This window comes from Trachurus japonicus, chromosome 21 (genome assembly GCF_045865225.1).
Source record: "Trachurus japonicus isolate A0001 chromosome 21, Traja_1.0".
In the NCBI taxonomy this organism is placed as follows: Eukaryota; Metazoa; Chordata; class Actinopteri; order Carangiformes; family Carangidae; genus Trachurus; species Trachurus japonicus.
Window position 1 is genome coordinate 26,359,039 of NC_140927.1, and position 13,659 is coordinate 26,372,697.

The 13,659-nt window shown below is 41.5% G+C and overlaps 1 protein-coding gene across 1 annotated transcript in view; it reads left to right on the top strand.

Moving 5' to 3' along the window:
* Nucleotides 1-7,447, top strand: part of man1a2 (mannosidase, alpha, class 1A, member 2) — a 174,035-nt gene extending 166,588 nt beyond the window's left edge. The window contains exons 13-14 of the mRNA XM_085766047.1: nt 2,613-2,728; nt 6,976-7,447. Coding sequence (XP_085622173.1) covers nt 2,613-2,728; nt 6,976-7,111 — 252 coding nt within the window. The 3' untranslated portion in view covers nt 7,112-7,447. The remainder of the gene's footprint in view (nt 1-2,612; nt 2,729-6,975) is intronic.
* The last annotated feature ends 6,212 nt before the right edge of the window (nt 7,448-13,659 follow it).

The window sequence follows — 13,659 nt, forward strand, 5'->3', positions numbered from 1 at the left end:
TGAAAGTCGATAAGCTGTGAGCAGGTGTGCAATGTAGCCAGAATTTTTTATGGAGATGACAATTTCATGTCCTTAGTACAAATCGATAAGAGCACACACACACACACACACACACACACACACACACAGAGGTAACGACACACTGTCCTGATCAGCAGCTGGAGCATCGCTGCATTTTTAATGAGGTCTTTTACAGGATGATTTCTGTTTGTGCAGAGGAAACGTTTTTATACCTCAGAGCCAAAAATAATCACCTTCGTCCTTCAGTTGGACAAAAAAAAATTAGAATTTGGCTCAAAAGATCTAATTACAGGAAAAATATCATTGAAAAAATAATGTTTTTGAAATATTTACAAAGCCTCTCTCTGCTTTTAAGCCAGTGACGGGAACTTTTATACCGACGCCACCAGACCTCTGTGTGTTGTGTGTTTAACCTCGGTCTGATTGTTCACTAAAAGATGAAGTAAAAACCAACGGTTGGTTGAAAACAGAAAAGAGGAAAGAGACACACGATGAATCGATAAGTGATCTCTTATCATTTCAAATGTTAAAATGGCTCTGAAAAACAAGAATCATTCGACCTCCATCTTGTCGTGCGTTCGATGTAGACCGCCAAAGTGGCCTGTGAGTCATCAAGGTGAAGAGTGATGTGCTCCAGTTGTTCTCTAGTACATCACAGAAGTAGAGCGCTGTCACACTTTATTTATTTCAAATCGTTTTTTATTAAGTTTTCAAAAACTGTAGGGAGAAAAACAAAACAATTGAAACTGCCAAAAGGCACAATTGCATGAAAGCCTTACATGGATACAGTCTCCTGTGTGGATCAGATATAACATACTGTACATACATACATACATACATACAATACAAGTTTTTTGCTTCAATTTGCTACATTTTCAACAGTCAACCCATGTACAGATAGATGCAAAAAACCTAATAAGTCAACAAGAGAGAAGACAAGAAGAGAAAAGAATGAAAAAGGGAAAAGGGGAGGCTAGAGATGTGGAAAGCTACTGATCTAAGGTGTTTGCATCAAATTCATTTGTAAAGTATTCTAAAAAGTCGCGCCAAGTTTTTTTTTACAGAGCCCTTAATTGTGCTTAACTTAACTTAAGAAACGCCATCACCTCGCAGACCCAGCGTGAATGGGGTGGAGGTGCGGTCGATTTCCACTAGTCTAGTCATGTTGAGAATGCTGTTAAGCCTGAATGATGTTTGGATAGCTCGCTGTTGCTAGGGGTAACCCTGAATACTGATGGTGCGTTCCAGGCGTGACTCGTGGTTATTCTACCAGATACGAGTTCACGGGTAGGAAGTTACGGGTTTGACTGCCTTTGTAGTGCATTTTCACGGGTAACAGGTCGGGAAAAACACGAGTTACGGGTTGCCTGGAACGCTACGAAGTCGTGACTTACGGGTTGAAAAGCCCGCCAGGAACGTAGCAGAAGATAACTGGATCTGGGTCAGTTCTTTTATAGGAGAATGTGTTGAAAATCTGGCGCTGTCACACTTTAATGTTAGAATTAAGATAAACTTCTGAAAGTAGTAGTATAAAGTATAATGTACCGGAAGTATCTATCTACCTTTTTTTTCTTTCTTTATATTTAGTCAGATGAACCTAATCATTTCTATTAGCCGACAGCTGATGTGTACAATGGTGCTGTGTTGTGTTATATGTGTGTTAAATTGATGCTAATTTTATCAGAGTGATCTCAGGTTGGTTTAATTCGAGAAGGTGTTGGATTATTTTTAGACGCCTCGAGGGAGTTTCATCACATGAGACACAAAACGTCCACTGGGACTCGAAGGATGTAACCGATTTGCTGAAAGTTTAAAGGTGAAGGTCGGTGTGACAGGTCCATAACAGTTGACAGAGGAAAATATATCTGCATGCAGGAACAAGAAGGCGCAGTTTTTCTCTGAACCAACCGGCCGTCCTCCACGTTTGTTGTTTTATGTTCCCGTGGAAACATTAGCATCACATCTGTCATGTTCAGAGGCCCCCGGTCGGAGATAAAAAATAAAAAAATAAAATCCTCAAAAGCCAAAGCGAATGGATAAAGAGAGAGGATTTGGATCACAAGTCAGAGTGTGTTTTTAGATTTGTCCTGCAAACACCGGACACGTGTGAAGATCTGAACCACATCAGATGTTCACAGGGAAATCTGAAATCCACGTTCAAAAGCCGCTGTTTTGTTACAGAGAAAAGCAGCAACTCGTCTTTCCCCCAGCAGACAACGATGTAAACAACCGAGCAGAAAGACTTTAGAGAAGGAGATGTAAATGTTGTGGAGGCCGGGGTGAGGAGTTTGTGGTAATCTCCTTTTCTTCGCATTTTTATTTGATTCTGTTTTTATTTTTTGCAGCTGCTGTTTCCTGTGCGTCTCCACAGGATTCACTCTAATCTGTCACAAGCAAAGAATTAATTACAGCATGCTTTTGTAAGCTTATTAAAACTCTTCCTCTCCTCTCCCTCCCCACCTTTTCTTCTCCTTCTCACCTCTTTCATTTCTCTTCTATCACTCTCTGACTTTTTGCCTCTCTTCCTTCCTTCCTTCCTTCCCTCCTGCTTCCTCTCCTCGTTTCCTTCCCTGTGCCCTCGTCTCCTCCAGGCCATAGATAAGTACTGCAGGGTGAGCGGAGGCTTCTCGGGGGTGAAGGACGTCTACTCCTCCAACCCGACCTACGACGACGTGCAGCAGAGCTTCTTCCTGGCCGAGACACTCAAGTAAGACGACACTATTAGGCTGATTAATTAGCTTGATCTACAAATTAATCAGTAAGGTTATTGATTCATTTAATCAGAAGTTTAGTTGGTGACATTTTTCTTTTTAATAAAGGAGAAGAAAAACCTCGTACACATACAAAGGTTGAGCTTTGAGACAATCAATCCTGTTGTCCACACTCACACTGGAGATCATCTACAGTCGTCGTCCTGTGATTAAAAACGTGTTTTTATAGTTTCAAGTTAGAAAAATCAAAAGGGGAAACAGTCAGTTATTAGTTAATCTTTGCATTAAACTAAACCATTAGTCTTTTCCACATGTATCTCTGCAGGGAAACACAGAGGATGAATTTAGACTGATAAAACTTCATAGTTTTAATAAAAAAAAATAAAAAAAACAAGAATGCATTTTTATGTGCAGAGATACGATGTTTGGTTTTAGTCCTCAGCTGTAGGAGTGCATCACTTTGCAGCCAGGAACAACTGCAACATCTAGAAATTGTTTAAATCGTACATACGACCATGTGAGTGTGGCTTTAATACAGGTGAACAGTCTTTAGTGAAAAGCAAAATGCATTTCAGAGACAAACTCTACTTGGGTTCAAGATATTTTTTAAACAAAACAGATGTAGCTCATGTTTATTTCATGATACTAATGACAATAACTATAAAAAAAATAAAGATTAATCACGTCTATTTATGCAAACCTTTAAGAAAATGGACTATTCCGTGAACTCTGAAACTACAGCTGTGCTTATATTTATTCAAACACTTCAAATACTAGATGACGACTCTAAAAGCTTCAAATCATCAAAACTAAACAAACTCTCACATTTATTATTGTTATTATGACCGGTTTCTGTTTCCCAGAAGTCATTGCTTCGTCCCCCTTCGACCCCCCAGGTCAGTGAGCGCCGGCTGTGAGCGTCGCTGCAGCAGCTCTCTGCCGCCCCCTGCTGGCCGCTCCGTGAACAGCACCGTGTTGGTTTCATTTAACTGTTGTCCTTCTGGGTCAAGGAAGAAAGGAAGGTAGAACGAAGGGAAGAAGTAAGGAAGGGCAAAGGGAAAGATGGGAGGAAAGAAGGAAGGGGGAAAAGGAAGGAAAGATAGAAGGAGGGAGGGAACAGATTGGGTCAAAAAGGAAGGAAGAAGTAAGGGCGAAGGGAAGGAAGGAAGGAAGGAAAGAAGGGGGGGGGGTTGTGGAAAGAAGGAAGGGAAAAAGGATTGTGGAAAGAAGGAAGGGAAAAGGAAGGAAAGAAAGATGGAGGAAGGGAACAGATTTGTTCAAGTAAGGAAGATGGGAGGAAAGGAGGAAGGGGGAAAATGAAGGAAAGATAGAAGGAGGGACGGAACAGATTGGGTCAAAAAGGAAGGAAGAAGTAAGGGCGAAGGGAAGGAAGGGAGGGAAAAAGGATTGTGGAAAGAAGGGAGGAAGGGAACAGATTTGTTCAAGTAAGGAAGAAGGGAAAGAAGGAAGGGACAAGGGAAGGAAAGAAAGATGGAGGAGTGTTTTTTTTTTCCTTTGGTGTGTTGGTGTGTGTGTTTCTCTCCGTCCTCAGTCTCTGTCACATCAAAGCTCCGGCTGCTGATTGGCTGCCCGTCACTGGGATAGAGAGTGAGGCTTTAAGATGTGCAGCTTCATGACTTGAAGCAGTGTGTGTGTGTGTGTGTGTGTGTGTGTGTGTGTGTGTGTGTATAAGTGTGTGTTGTATGTGTGTGTTTAATTAGATTTCACAAAGAATTACACACCCGCTCTGTCACAGCTTTTGATTTAAAGCTCTGAATCTGAACAGAGAAACGCCTGAACAGGTCGATTTATTTAGGAGGAAAACAGCTTTAATGTTTAAAAACCTGTGTGTGTGTCTGTGTGTGTTGCATCTGCACATGACTGAACTGTGCAAAGTGTTTAAAGTAACTGAAAGTAACTGAAAGTAACACCTGAACATCACAGTGACCTTGGACTTTCCTCATGCAAGTGTGGGTCTGAAGATTTGCCTGCAGACTATTATTAACACTCTATTACAGCTTTAGATAAGTATTAATTAATCATTTATAAAGCATTCTCTTTTTACTATGAAACTAATTGGCATGTAGTTTGTAACCATAGTTATCTATTATCCATAATGTGTTTAATAATTGTATTTTCATACTTTATAAATGATGGATTAGTCAGTGTGTTAATGGATAAGTCATTAACCATCAAATAGTAACTACAGTACCTGAATTAATCATGACTTTGAATATCAAATGTTTATAAAACATCTATTAACATATTCACTAATATTAGTGCTTGTTTAAATGATTGTATGTTTAAGTGCAGTGTAAATGTTCATCTAAATAGTTTGTTAATCATTTACTGACACTTCATTAATGCTTTTATGAACCTCTGATATCTCTATAACTTGATATAATTTATAATTATTATAAATGTTGAATCCATCATATACTACGTATAAATGCATTATAGATGAGTTTATTAATCCATAGTTAAACATTTATAGTAGGAAGAATGATGAATCAAGTGTTTAATAGATAGATAGATATTATAAAGTGTTTCCACCATGTAAATAGAGCTGCAGCAGTAACTGAAGTCATTTTCTAATAACTTTGAATTTGCTCCATGAAAGTTTTTATGTTGGTAAAAAACAAAACAAAAAGTCACTAAAGGTTGTGACAGGTGTGTCGTCGTGAGCAGGATTCATTGTGCGGCGGTAAACAATACGACGGCTGAGGATTACACTTTAAAAACATAAATAAACCTTGTGTTTTGGTCAGACAAAGTAAGTGTCGTCAAGGTTGCTAGGCGACCGGAGAGGCTCTTTGTGACCCACAGCTGGTGGGCCAGATGTGAAGGATGCTGCAGCAGCTCATGTTTCACCTGTTGCACACCGAGGCCGACAAACCTGAACACAGACGGCGACGGTGGAGATGAATTCAGGATTCAGCGCCGAGTCGTTCAAAAGCTTCAATCTGGATCAGAATGAATGGGTTTAGAAATCTCTCGTTTTGCCATCCAGGATCATTTAATCCGTCTGTCTTGTCATCATCTGGATAATGAGCGGCGCTCTAAATGTGACTGTAGGTCAGTGAACAGCAGGTAGAGCAGCAGCGTGGGGTCACTCAGAGTGTGTTTGAAAATGGGGAGTATGCATTGTTTTCTGTTTCTTCAAAGTCTTTTGAAAAGCCAGACTTTATCTGGTTTGGCTTTTTAAATGAATAAAAAAGCAAATATACAGTACATTAGTGAAATACACTGCAAATATTTTTCCGTGTGTTTCAAATTCAAACTTCAAATTTCATAAATTCAGATTTAATTTAATTATCCAGTAGTTGGGGGAAAAATTCTTCATTTGTTGAACAATCAAAAGTTAACTTTCTTTATTCACGTAATGGTTTAAAAATCAGGTGCAAAATATAAATCAAAAAAAATAAATATGGTAACACTTTATAATAAGTACACACTATTAAGCATTAGTTAAGCATTAATAAATACTGAATTCTTAATGTATAACACATGAATACTCATTAGTTTGTAGTTTATAAATACAGTTAGTGCTTATCGATGAGTAAAGACATTTTTAACTGTGTTTATAAACTACATATTCATCAGTATTCATGTATATAAATGATGAATTCAGGATTTAAAGCTTAACTAATGCTTAATATACTTATTATAAAGTGTTGCCATAAATATACTATACAGTGAGTATACATACTACATTATGAATGTTTTTTATTTGACCAGTTTGATTTTTAATTTAAATCACATTTTGTTCCTGAATCCACCAATTTGCTTTGATCTGAATAATCCAGATTTTTTGGATCATAGTTTTCCCGATCCTACTAAAAGTTTTTCACAACACAAACTGAGGGTTTGATCCAGATTAAAGATCGAATCCGATCTCAGAATCCGTTTCTAGTTTTGAAACAACCCACTTTCAAGATTTGATCCAATCCAAAATCTGATCATCAGATTACCTTTGAACAACTGGGCCCTGGGTTTCTCACTGTCTCTTCCACGGCAGTGATCAAACTTCAGCTTAAAACTTTATTTATAAAGCACTTTTCAGACAAAGAAAACAGCCCAAAGTGCTTTTTACATGATGAAAAAAATAACCGAAGGAAATCTCACTTTCTTCTTCTTCTTCTTCTTCCTCCTCCTCCTCCTCACCTTCCTTACCTCACCCCTGTCCCCTTCCCTCCGTTACCCACAATCCCCCTCACCGACCCCCCCACCCCCCCTCCCTCAGGTATCTGTACCTGTTGTTCTCCAGCGACGACCTGATGCCGTTGGAGAGCTGGGTCTTCAACACGGAGGCTCACCCGCTGCCCGTGCTCCACCTGGGCAACATCACGCTGCCGGGCAGCGAGCCGGCGCAGCGGTAGACGGACGGACGGACGGACGAAGAACCGTCATCCTCCTCCTCCTCGTCCTTCCTCCTCCTCCTCCTCTTCCTCCTCCTCCTCCTCCTCCACAGCACCAGGGGGCGCCATGTGTGCGCCAGCCGGCCTGTCTACCTACCTACCTACCTTACCTGCCTGCCCCTTAAAAAAAAAAAAAAATTAAAAATTAAGATGAAAATAATAAAAACGCCCACAAACACTGGACAATATAAAAAAAAAAAAACAAAACCCATTTGTTCAGCTCTACAGACTCTCCACTGCTTTCAGACTGCAGACATGGACCCGGAGGAGACGGAGAGAGAGAGAGAGAGAGAGAGAGTCTCGGTACAGACGACTGCAGAGCGGAGAGGATCGGCCTCCACCCTCACGCTCCTCTTCTTCTTGTCTTCTTCTTCTTCTTCTTCTTCTTCTTCTTCTATGTTTTACTCTCTCTGTCTCCTCTGCTCCAATCAGAAGGACGGACGGTCAGTGGTGGGTTGTGCTGCTGCGCCTCACGTTCGGCTTTGAGCTTTGAACTCGTTTCTCTGAAGGACCGAGCTCCACGGCCACGGAGGCTTGATTTAAAAACTTTTTTTTTTTCTTTTTGATTATTTTGAGTGTTTTATTTGACCAAACTTTCCTCCCAAACAGACTGGAGACGAGGCACTCAGAGTGCATCATGGGAGCAGGTGAAGGATCATGCAGTCACAGCGACGCTGCACTGACGGAGGTGTCGTGTCGTGTCGTGTCGTGTTTTGTTTTCCAGGCAGACGGACTTGAGGACTTTAACAGGGTCTGTGATTATTTTTTTGTTTCTGTTTGTTGGACAAATCCTAAAATGGGGACACAGGGTTGAATCAAAGACCCTCCGCTTCTCCTCCTCCTCCTCCTCCTCCTCCTCCTCCTCCTCCAACCCTAAACTCCCCCCGGCCCCCGGCCCCTCCCTCAGTCCACTTCCTGTTTAATCGTCATCAGATGAACTCAGACCTGGAACTGTCAGCAGCTCGTCACATCATCATCATCATCATCATCATCAGCATCAGTCAGTCAGAGCGGCGTCGGGGGCGAGGGGGGTGTGGCCTCCGTCTATCCCCCTCCTCCTCCCCCCCACAGAAACTGAAGGACAACCTCTTCATCTCTCCAGCTCCTCCTCCTCCTCCTCCTCCTCCTCCTCCTCCTCCCGAACCATTCTGCTGCTACACAGGATGATGATGCTGCTGCTGCTGCTTTTTGTTGTTTTTTTTATTTTTATCTCACATCGTCTCCGCTTTGTTTCCCACGTTTCCATCAGTTTCACTTCATCATTCATGGTGAGATGAGGCTGGAAACCCAACCGTGCTTACGTACGTACGACTGACTGACTGACTGACTTGAGTGTGTGTGTGTGTGAGAGAGAGAGAGAGTGTGAGAGTGTGTGTGTGGAGGTTACAGTATAACCCCCCCCCCCCCCCCCCCCTGCTGTAAATCGTTTTGTATGGGAAGACTGTGACGAAGAGGAGAGACGAGGTGTCACACTGAAACAGCTGAATAAATGACCTTGTTGTGTCGCCCTGCTGAGCTCCTCCATCCGCCACGTTTTCTCTGTTCCACCTCGTGCCGCCAAACTGCAGACTTCATTTACTCCTCGTTTATTCTCCCAGAATCCCTCTTTCTCCTCCTCTTTCTCCTCCTCTTCCTCCTCCTCCTCCTTCCCTCTCCTCTATTTTTAACTCCTACCTCACCTGTCCAACACGAGAACTGATCTGAAACCATTTCATGTCCAAGTTTTGGATGAAAGTAAAAAAAAATCTCAATGAGTCCAAACCATTTCAGATACAAAGGAGAAATTTTTTTGTGTGTTTTTTTTTTTTTTCTTAACTTCAGTAACACAACCGCCTGCTAAATGACTTCCTGTCGTGTTGTTAAGAGAAGAATCGCAGTCAGATAACGCACACTAAACATCGACATCATATCATGGGACAGACAAACCGCTGAGGGAGCTGAGGTCTGAGCCAACGTGTGAAAATTGTTGTTGTTGTTTTTTTTTATGCCTTTGTTTTGATAGTCACAGTGAAGGAGAGAGAGAGAGACAGGAACGTCTCAGCAAAAGGCCACAGGTCGGAGTCGAACCTGGGTCACTGTGTGAACCGGTTCAGATGATGACTGACGTCTGGACGCTGAACCTGGTTTAAAGGGTTTAAACTCGTCGTTTCAATGAGACTGGAAGGATAATAAATATTATTCCAGGATTTGTTGTAATATTGGTTTTAACTTCAGAAACGCAGTCGCTTCTTAAATTTCCCCTCGGTGCTGCTGATTGATTTTAACCTCGTTCCTCGTCATGCGATCCAAACGCTACAGTAAACCTCGACATCATATCATCAAGCAGACGTGAGGGAGCTGAGGTCTGGGAAATGTGAAACAGGAGCATTAGTCCTTCTTTTTTTTCTTTTTTTTTGTTTATTTATGCATTGTTTGCTTTTATTTTGATAGTCACAGTGAGTGAGGAAGGGGTTAGGATGAAACCAGGTGAGCAGCATCTTGTTCCTGTTTCCTCCTCCTCCTCTTGTGCAAGCGTGACCTCGTCAGGAAAAGTCAGGTTGTCGCTCCCGATTCGACGCTCTTCTGGAATTAACAGCTCACAGAAATATTTAGTTTGCATCACTTTAATGAGACTCAGTGTGTAAATATTATTGTAGGATTCAGTGACGAGTGCAGAGAAAGGTTATGTGAACAATCGCAGGAAGTCGTCTCAGACTCGTTCTCACAGAGTCAGACTGAAAAGACAACAACTCCACCTTGAATTAAAGGAAATTCAAACAAAGACAGAAGCACTTTCGATTCGTCCTATATCGATTCTTAGGAAAAGGAGGCGGAGTTTCATTTCCACTTTGATCCATCGATTAGATTTAGAAGAAGAACTTAATCATCCTGCTGCAAAAATATACAGTTACTGTTTCTATTAAAAACAAGAGGAAGGAGACAAAATACAGCGCAAACATCATTACACATGAAAACATACACAAAAGTAATGTGCAATCGTCTGCTTTTATCATGTCAGCATAGAAAAATAAGAAGAATATAAAAAATTAACAGCATTTTCCTTCAGTTAATTCATGTGTTAAAGTATGATCTAAGTCTTGTTCTGAGAGCGGCCAGGATGGATGGAGGAGAAACAACAGCAGCAGAGAGAGAGGGCGGCGTGAAGCTTTTCTAAACCATCAGTCACATGTTTATTTTATCCTTATTATTTCAGACGAGTAATATGATACAATCAACTCTCCCGTGTTGATTTTAAACTCTTGCTGAGGAAAAATATCATCCAACTGTACAGAAATGCAAACAGTCAGTTTAATGTTGGGCTCCAGAGACCTGAGAGACTGATTGTGAGTTAGAACAATGTGATATTATTTTCTTCTGGTGTCCACGGGCTCGTCGATGAGTTTGTTTCCAGTTGTTAGTGAATCAGCAGGTTTATGTTGTTAAAGCTGAAGAGCAGGAAATGAACCGTGACCTCCGTGTCTCCTGTTTCTCTTCAGGCCTTATTTACTGTACAAACAAGACGCATCCTGATGACATAAGTTGGTTTCTTTCTTTTGTTTTGGTCGTGCACATCGATCCAGAGCTGTGACGTGCGGAGTAGGACAAAAAATAAATAAGACAGAAGAGATGGTTAAAGTGTATTTGAGCTTATTTTAACCACAAAACAGGTTTCTTCATCCTTCCTGCCCTCTGTTAATCTATGAATTTAGTTATCTGTGTCAGTTTGATTGGATATCAGAACCAAACAAGAACTAATAATAATAACTAATAATTTGAAGCTGCTATCAGAAATATAGAGCTGTATAAACGTCAACTTTTTATTTCCGATCATTTTTATTTTTTATATCTAGTCAGGCGGGTTTGTGAGGCTTTGACCAGTTATCAGGTCAACGTGCGCTGAGACGTTTAATCAATCTGCTTTTTATGTGTTTATATTTGCTATTGATGATACGACAACACGACAACTGTCCTCCGTGTGCCTCCATCCCCACACCATTTTATTTTACTTCCTCCACCTTCTCTCCATCGTCCACCCGCTCCCTCTCTCACCTGAACACACACACACACACACTCAGCTCTCGGCCTCTCTCTCTCTACCGCCCCGCTGTCTCTGACGTCACGCTGACATCATCACCACCTATATCTGATAAGGAGGAAGCCCCCCCCCCCTCACGCCACGCCACGCCACGCCACGCCATCCCACCCCCCGATGGAGAATCCAGGGGGCGTCCATCGAGTCGCTGGGAGCGACGTCGCTTTTGAAAAACTGAGTGTTCTGTATTTGTATTTTTACTGAACAAAAAAAAAAGAAGATAAAATTAAAGTATCTGTAAATACGTTTAAAAACTGAGACACAAATTCAATAAAGATGTTATGAAAAGTGACCAGCAGCTCCGAGTCGATGCTTCTGTTTCTGATCTCTGGTGCCACAGCGATGTGGATATTTGTGGTTTTTAGTTGAATATCTCAACAACTGTCCAAGAAACTCCAGTGGACCAATCAGGCCTGTCACAGTTATTAGAGAATCACCTGATCGATAACCGTTCAAATCGTTTCCATTCATCTTTATAAAAACAGCTGGATGAAACAGAAATGTCATATCTCCGTTTCTGTTTGAGGTTTGACTGCTCCTCTTTTAAAGTGAAATTCCGGCGTAAGTGTAAACCATGGTCAAACACACCGTAACACCGAGTTAGACCCCCCCTCGAGAGATCAATTTGCCCGACCGCTACATTCATGAGATCCACCAACTTCAGCAAATACCGCATTATCGCCACACACGGCGCTCTCCGGATCCACTGTCTGACCGCAACCAAAACGCCACCATTTGCCCAAAATAATGCTCAGAACTGCACCAAATGTCATCAATAGTACACACAGGGTCCCAGCACGTAGTACGAGTTGTCAAACATCTGCTAGCTTTGCCTGTTTTCTTTAGCAAGGAGATGCAACTCAACTCACCTACTTCTCCTCCTGGAGCCGCTCGTTGGTGAGGAAGCCCTGACGAGTCGATCACCGAGTGCACCGGAGTTCCGCAGCTCAATCAACAATTACCTCATGGAAATACAATCAGAGTTTTTTTTTTTTTAATCTTGCATATCACTTTATAACTATTATTATCGAGTGCTGGCCACGATATAGGCGCAAATGAGCATTTTTAAGAGCTGCGGAACTCCGGTGCACTCGGTGATCGACTCGTCAGGGCTTCCTCACCAACGAGCGGCTCCAGGAGGAGAAGTAGGTGAGTTGAGTTGCATCTCCTTGCTAAAGAAAACAGGCAAAGCTAGCAGATGTTTGACAACTCGTACTACGTGCTGGGACCCTGTGTGTACTATTGATGACATTTGGTGCAGTTCTGAGCATTATTTTGGGCAAATGGTGGCGTTTTGGTTGCGGTCAGACAGTGGATCCGGAGAGCGCCGTGTGTGGTGATATTGCGGTATTTGCTGAAGTTGGTGGATCTCGTGAATGTAGCGGTCGGGCAAATTGATCTCTCGAGGGGGGGTCTAACTCGGTGTTACGGTGTGTTTGACCATGGTTTACACTTACGCCGGAATTTCACTTTAATGACATCATCATGTTGCCACCCCTTCTTCTTCTTTTGTGGTTTAATGGCACATGAGTGGAGCGCCACAAACTGTTTATCGCCAGGTGCTTAAAGGAATAGTTAACAAAAAAATGAAATTCAGTCATTATTGACTCACCTTCATGCTGATGAATACTCCGGAGTAGTTTTTATCCCTCAAAGTGCATCTGGAGACCCGGGAAGCCGAGTCGTAGTCTAACGAAAACTTTATATGAGAGTAATAACACAAAAACGTCCATAAACTACACAAAAACGTCCATAAACTACACAAAAACTTGAAATATTCCTCTACACAAACAGTCCAGAGTTTACTGGAAACAACGTCATTTAGGACATTTTTGCAACCCTTTTTGTGTCGGCCCCTATTGACTCTCATATAAAGTTTTTGTTGGACTAGGAACCGGCCTCCCGGGTCTCCAGATGCAGTTTGAGGAATAAAAGACTACTCCGGAGTATTCATCAGCGTGAGGGTGAGTCACTAATGACTGAATTTCATTTTTTGGTGAACTATTCCTTTAAACATTAAAATCTTCTAAATGCAGACATTAGACGAGTGTGTGAGACCACACACACCTGCTGTTTGTAGGAAATCAAAGGTTGAATCAGGCTGGTAAAGGTTCTTATTATGACTGTAAACATTGTGAAATATCCTGAATAACAGTAACATGTTGTGATACGATGTGATTAACAACCTTGTTGCAACAGTAACATGTTGTGATACGATGTGATTAATAACCTTGTTGCAACAGTAACATGTTGTGATACGATGTGATTAACAACCTTGTTGCTGCTGCAATGAGAAGTTTGTCAACATCTGTTTGATCTGATAAATAGAAATATCAAGGACTTTAGTGTTCTTGTGCCAAAAACTTCTATTTATATTTGAAATTTACATAATGAAAGACACTTTACTGTAATACTATTGACAAACAACATTTCAGTT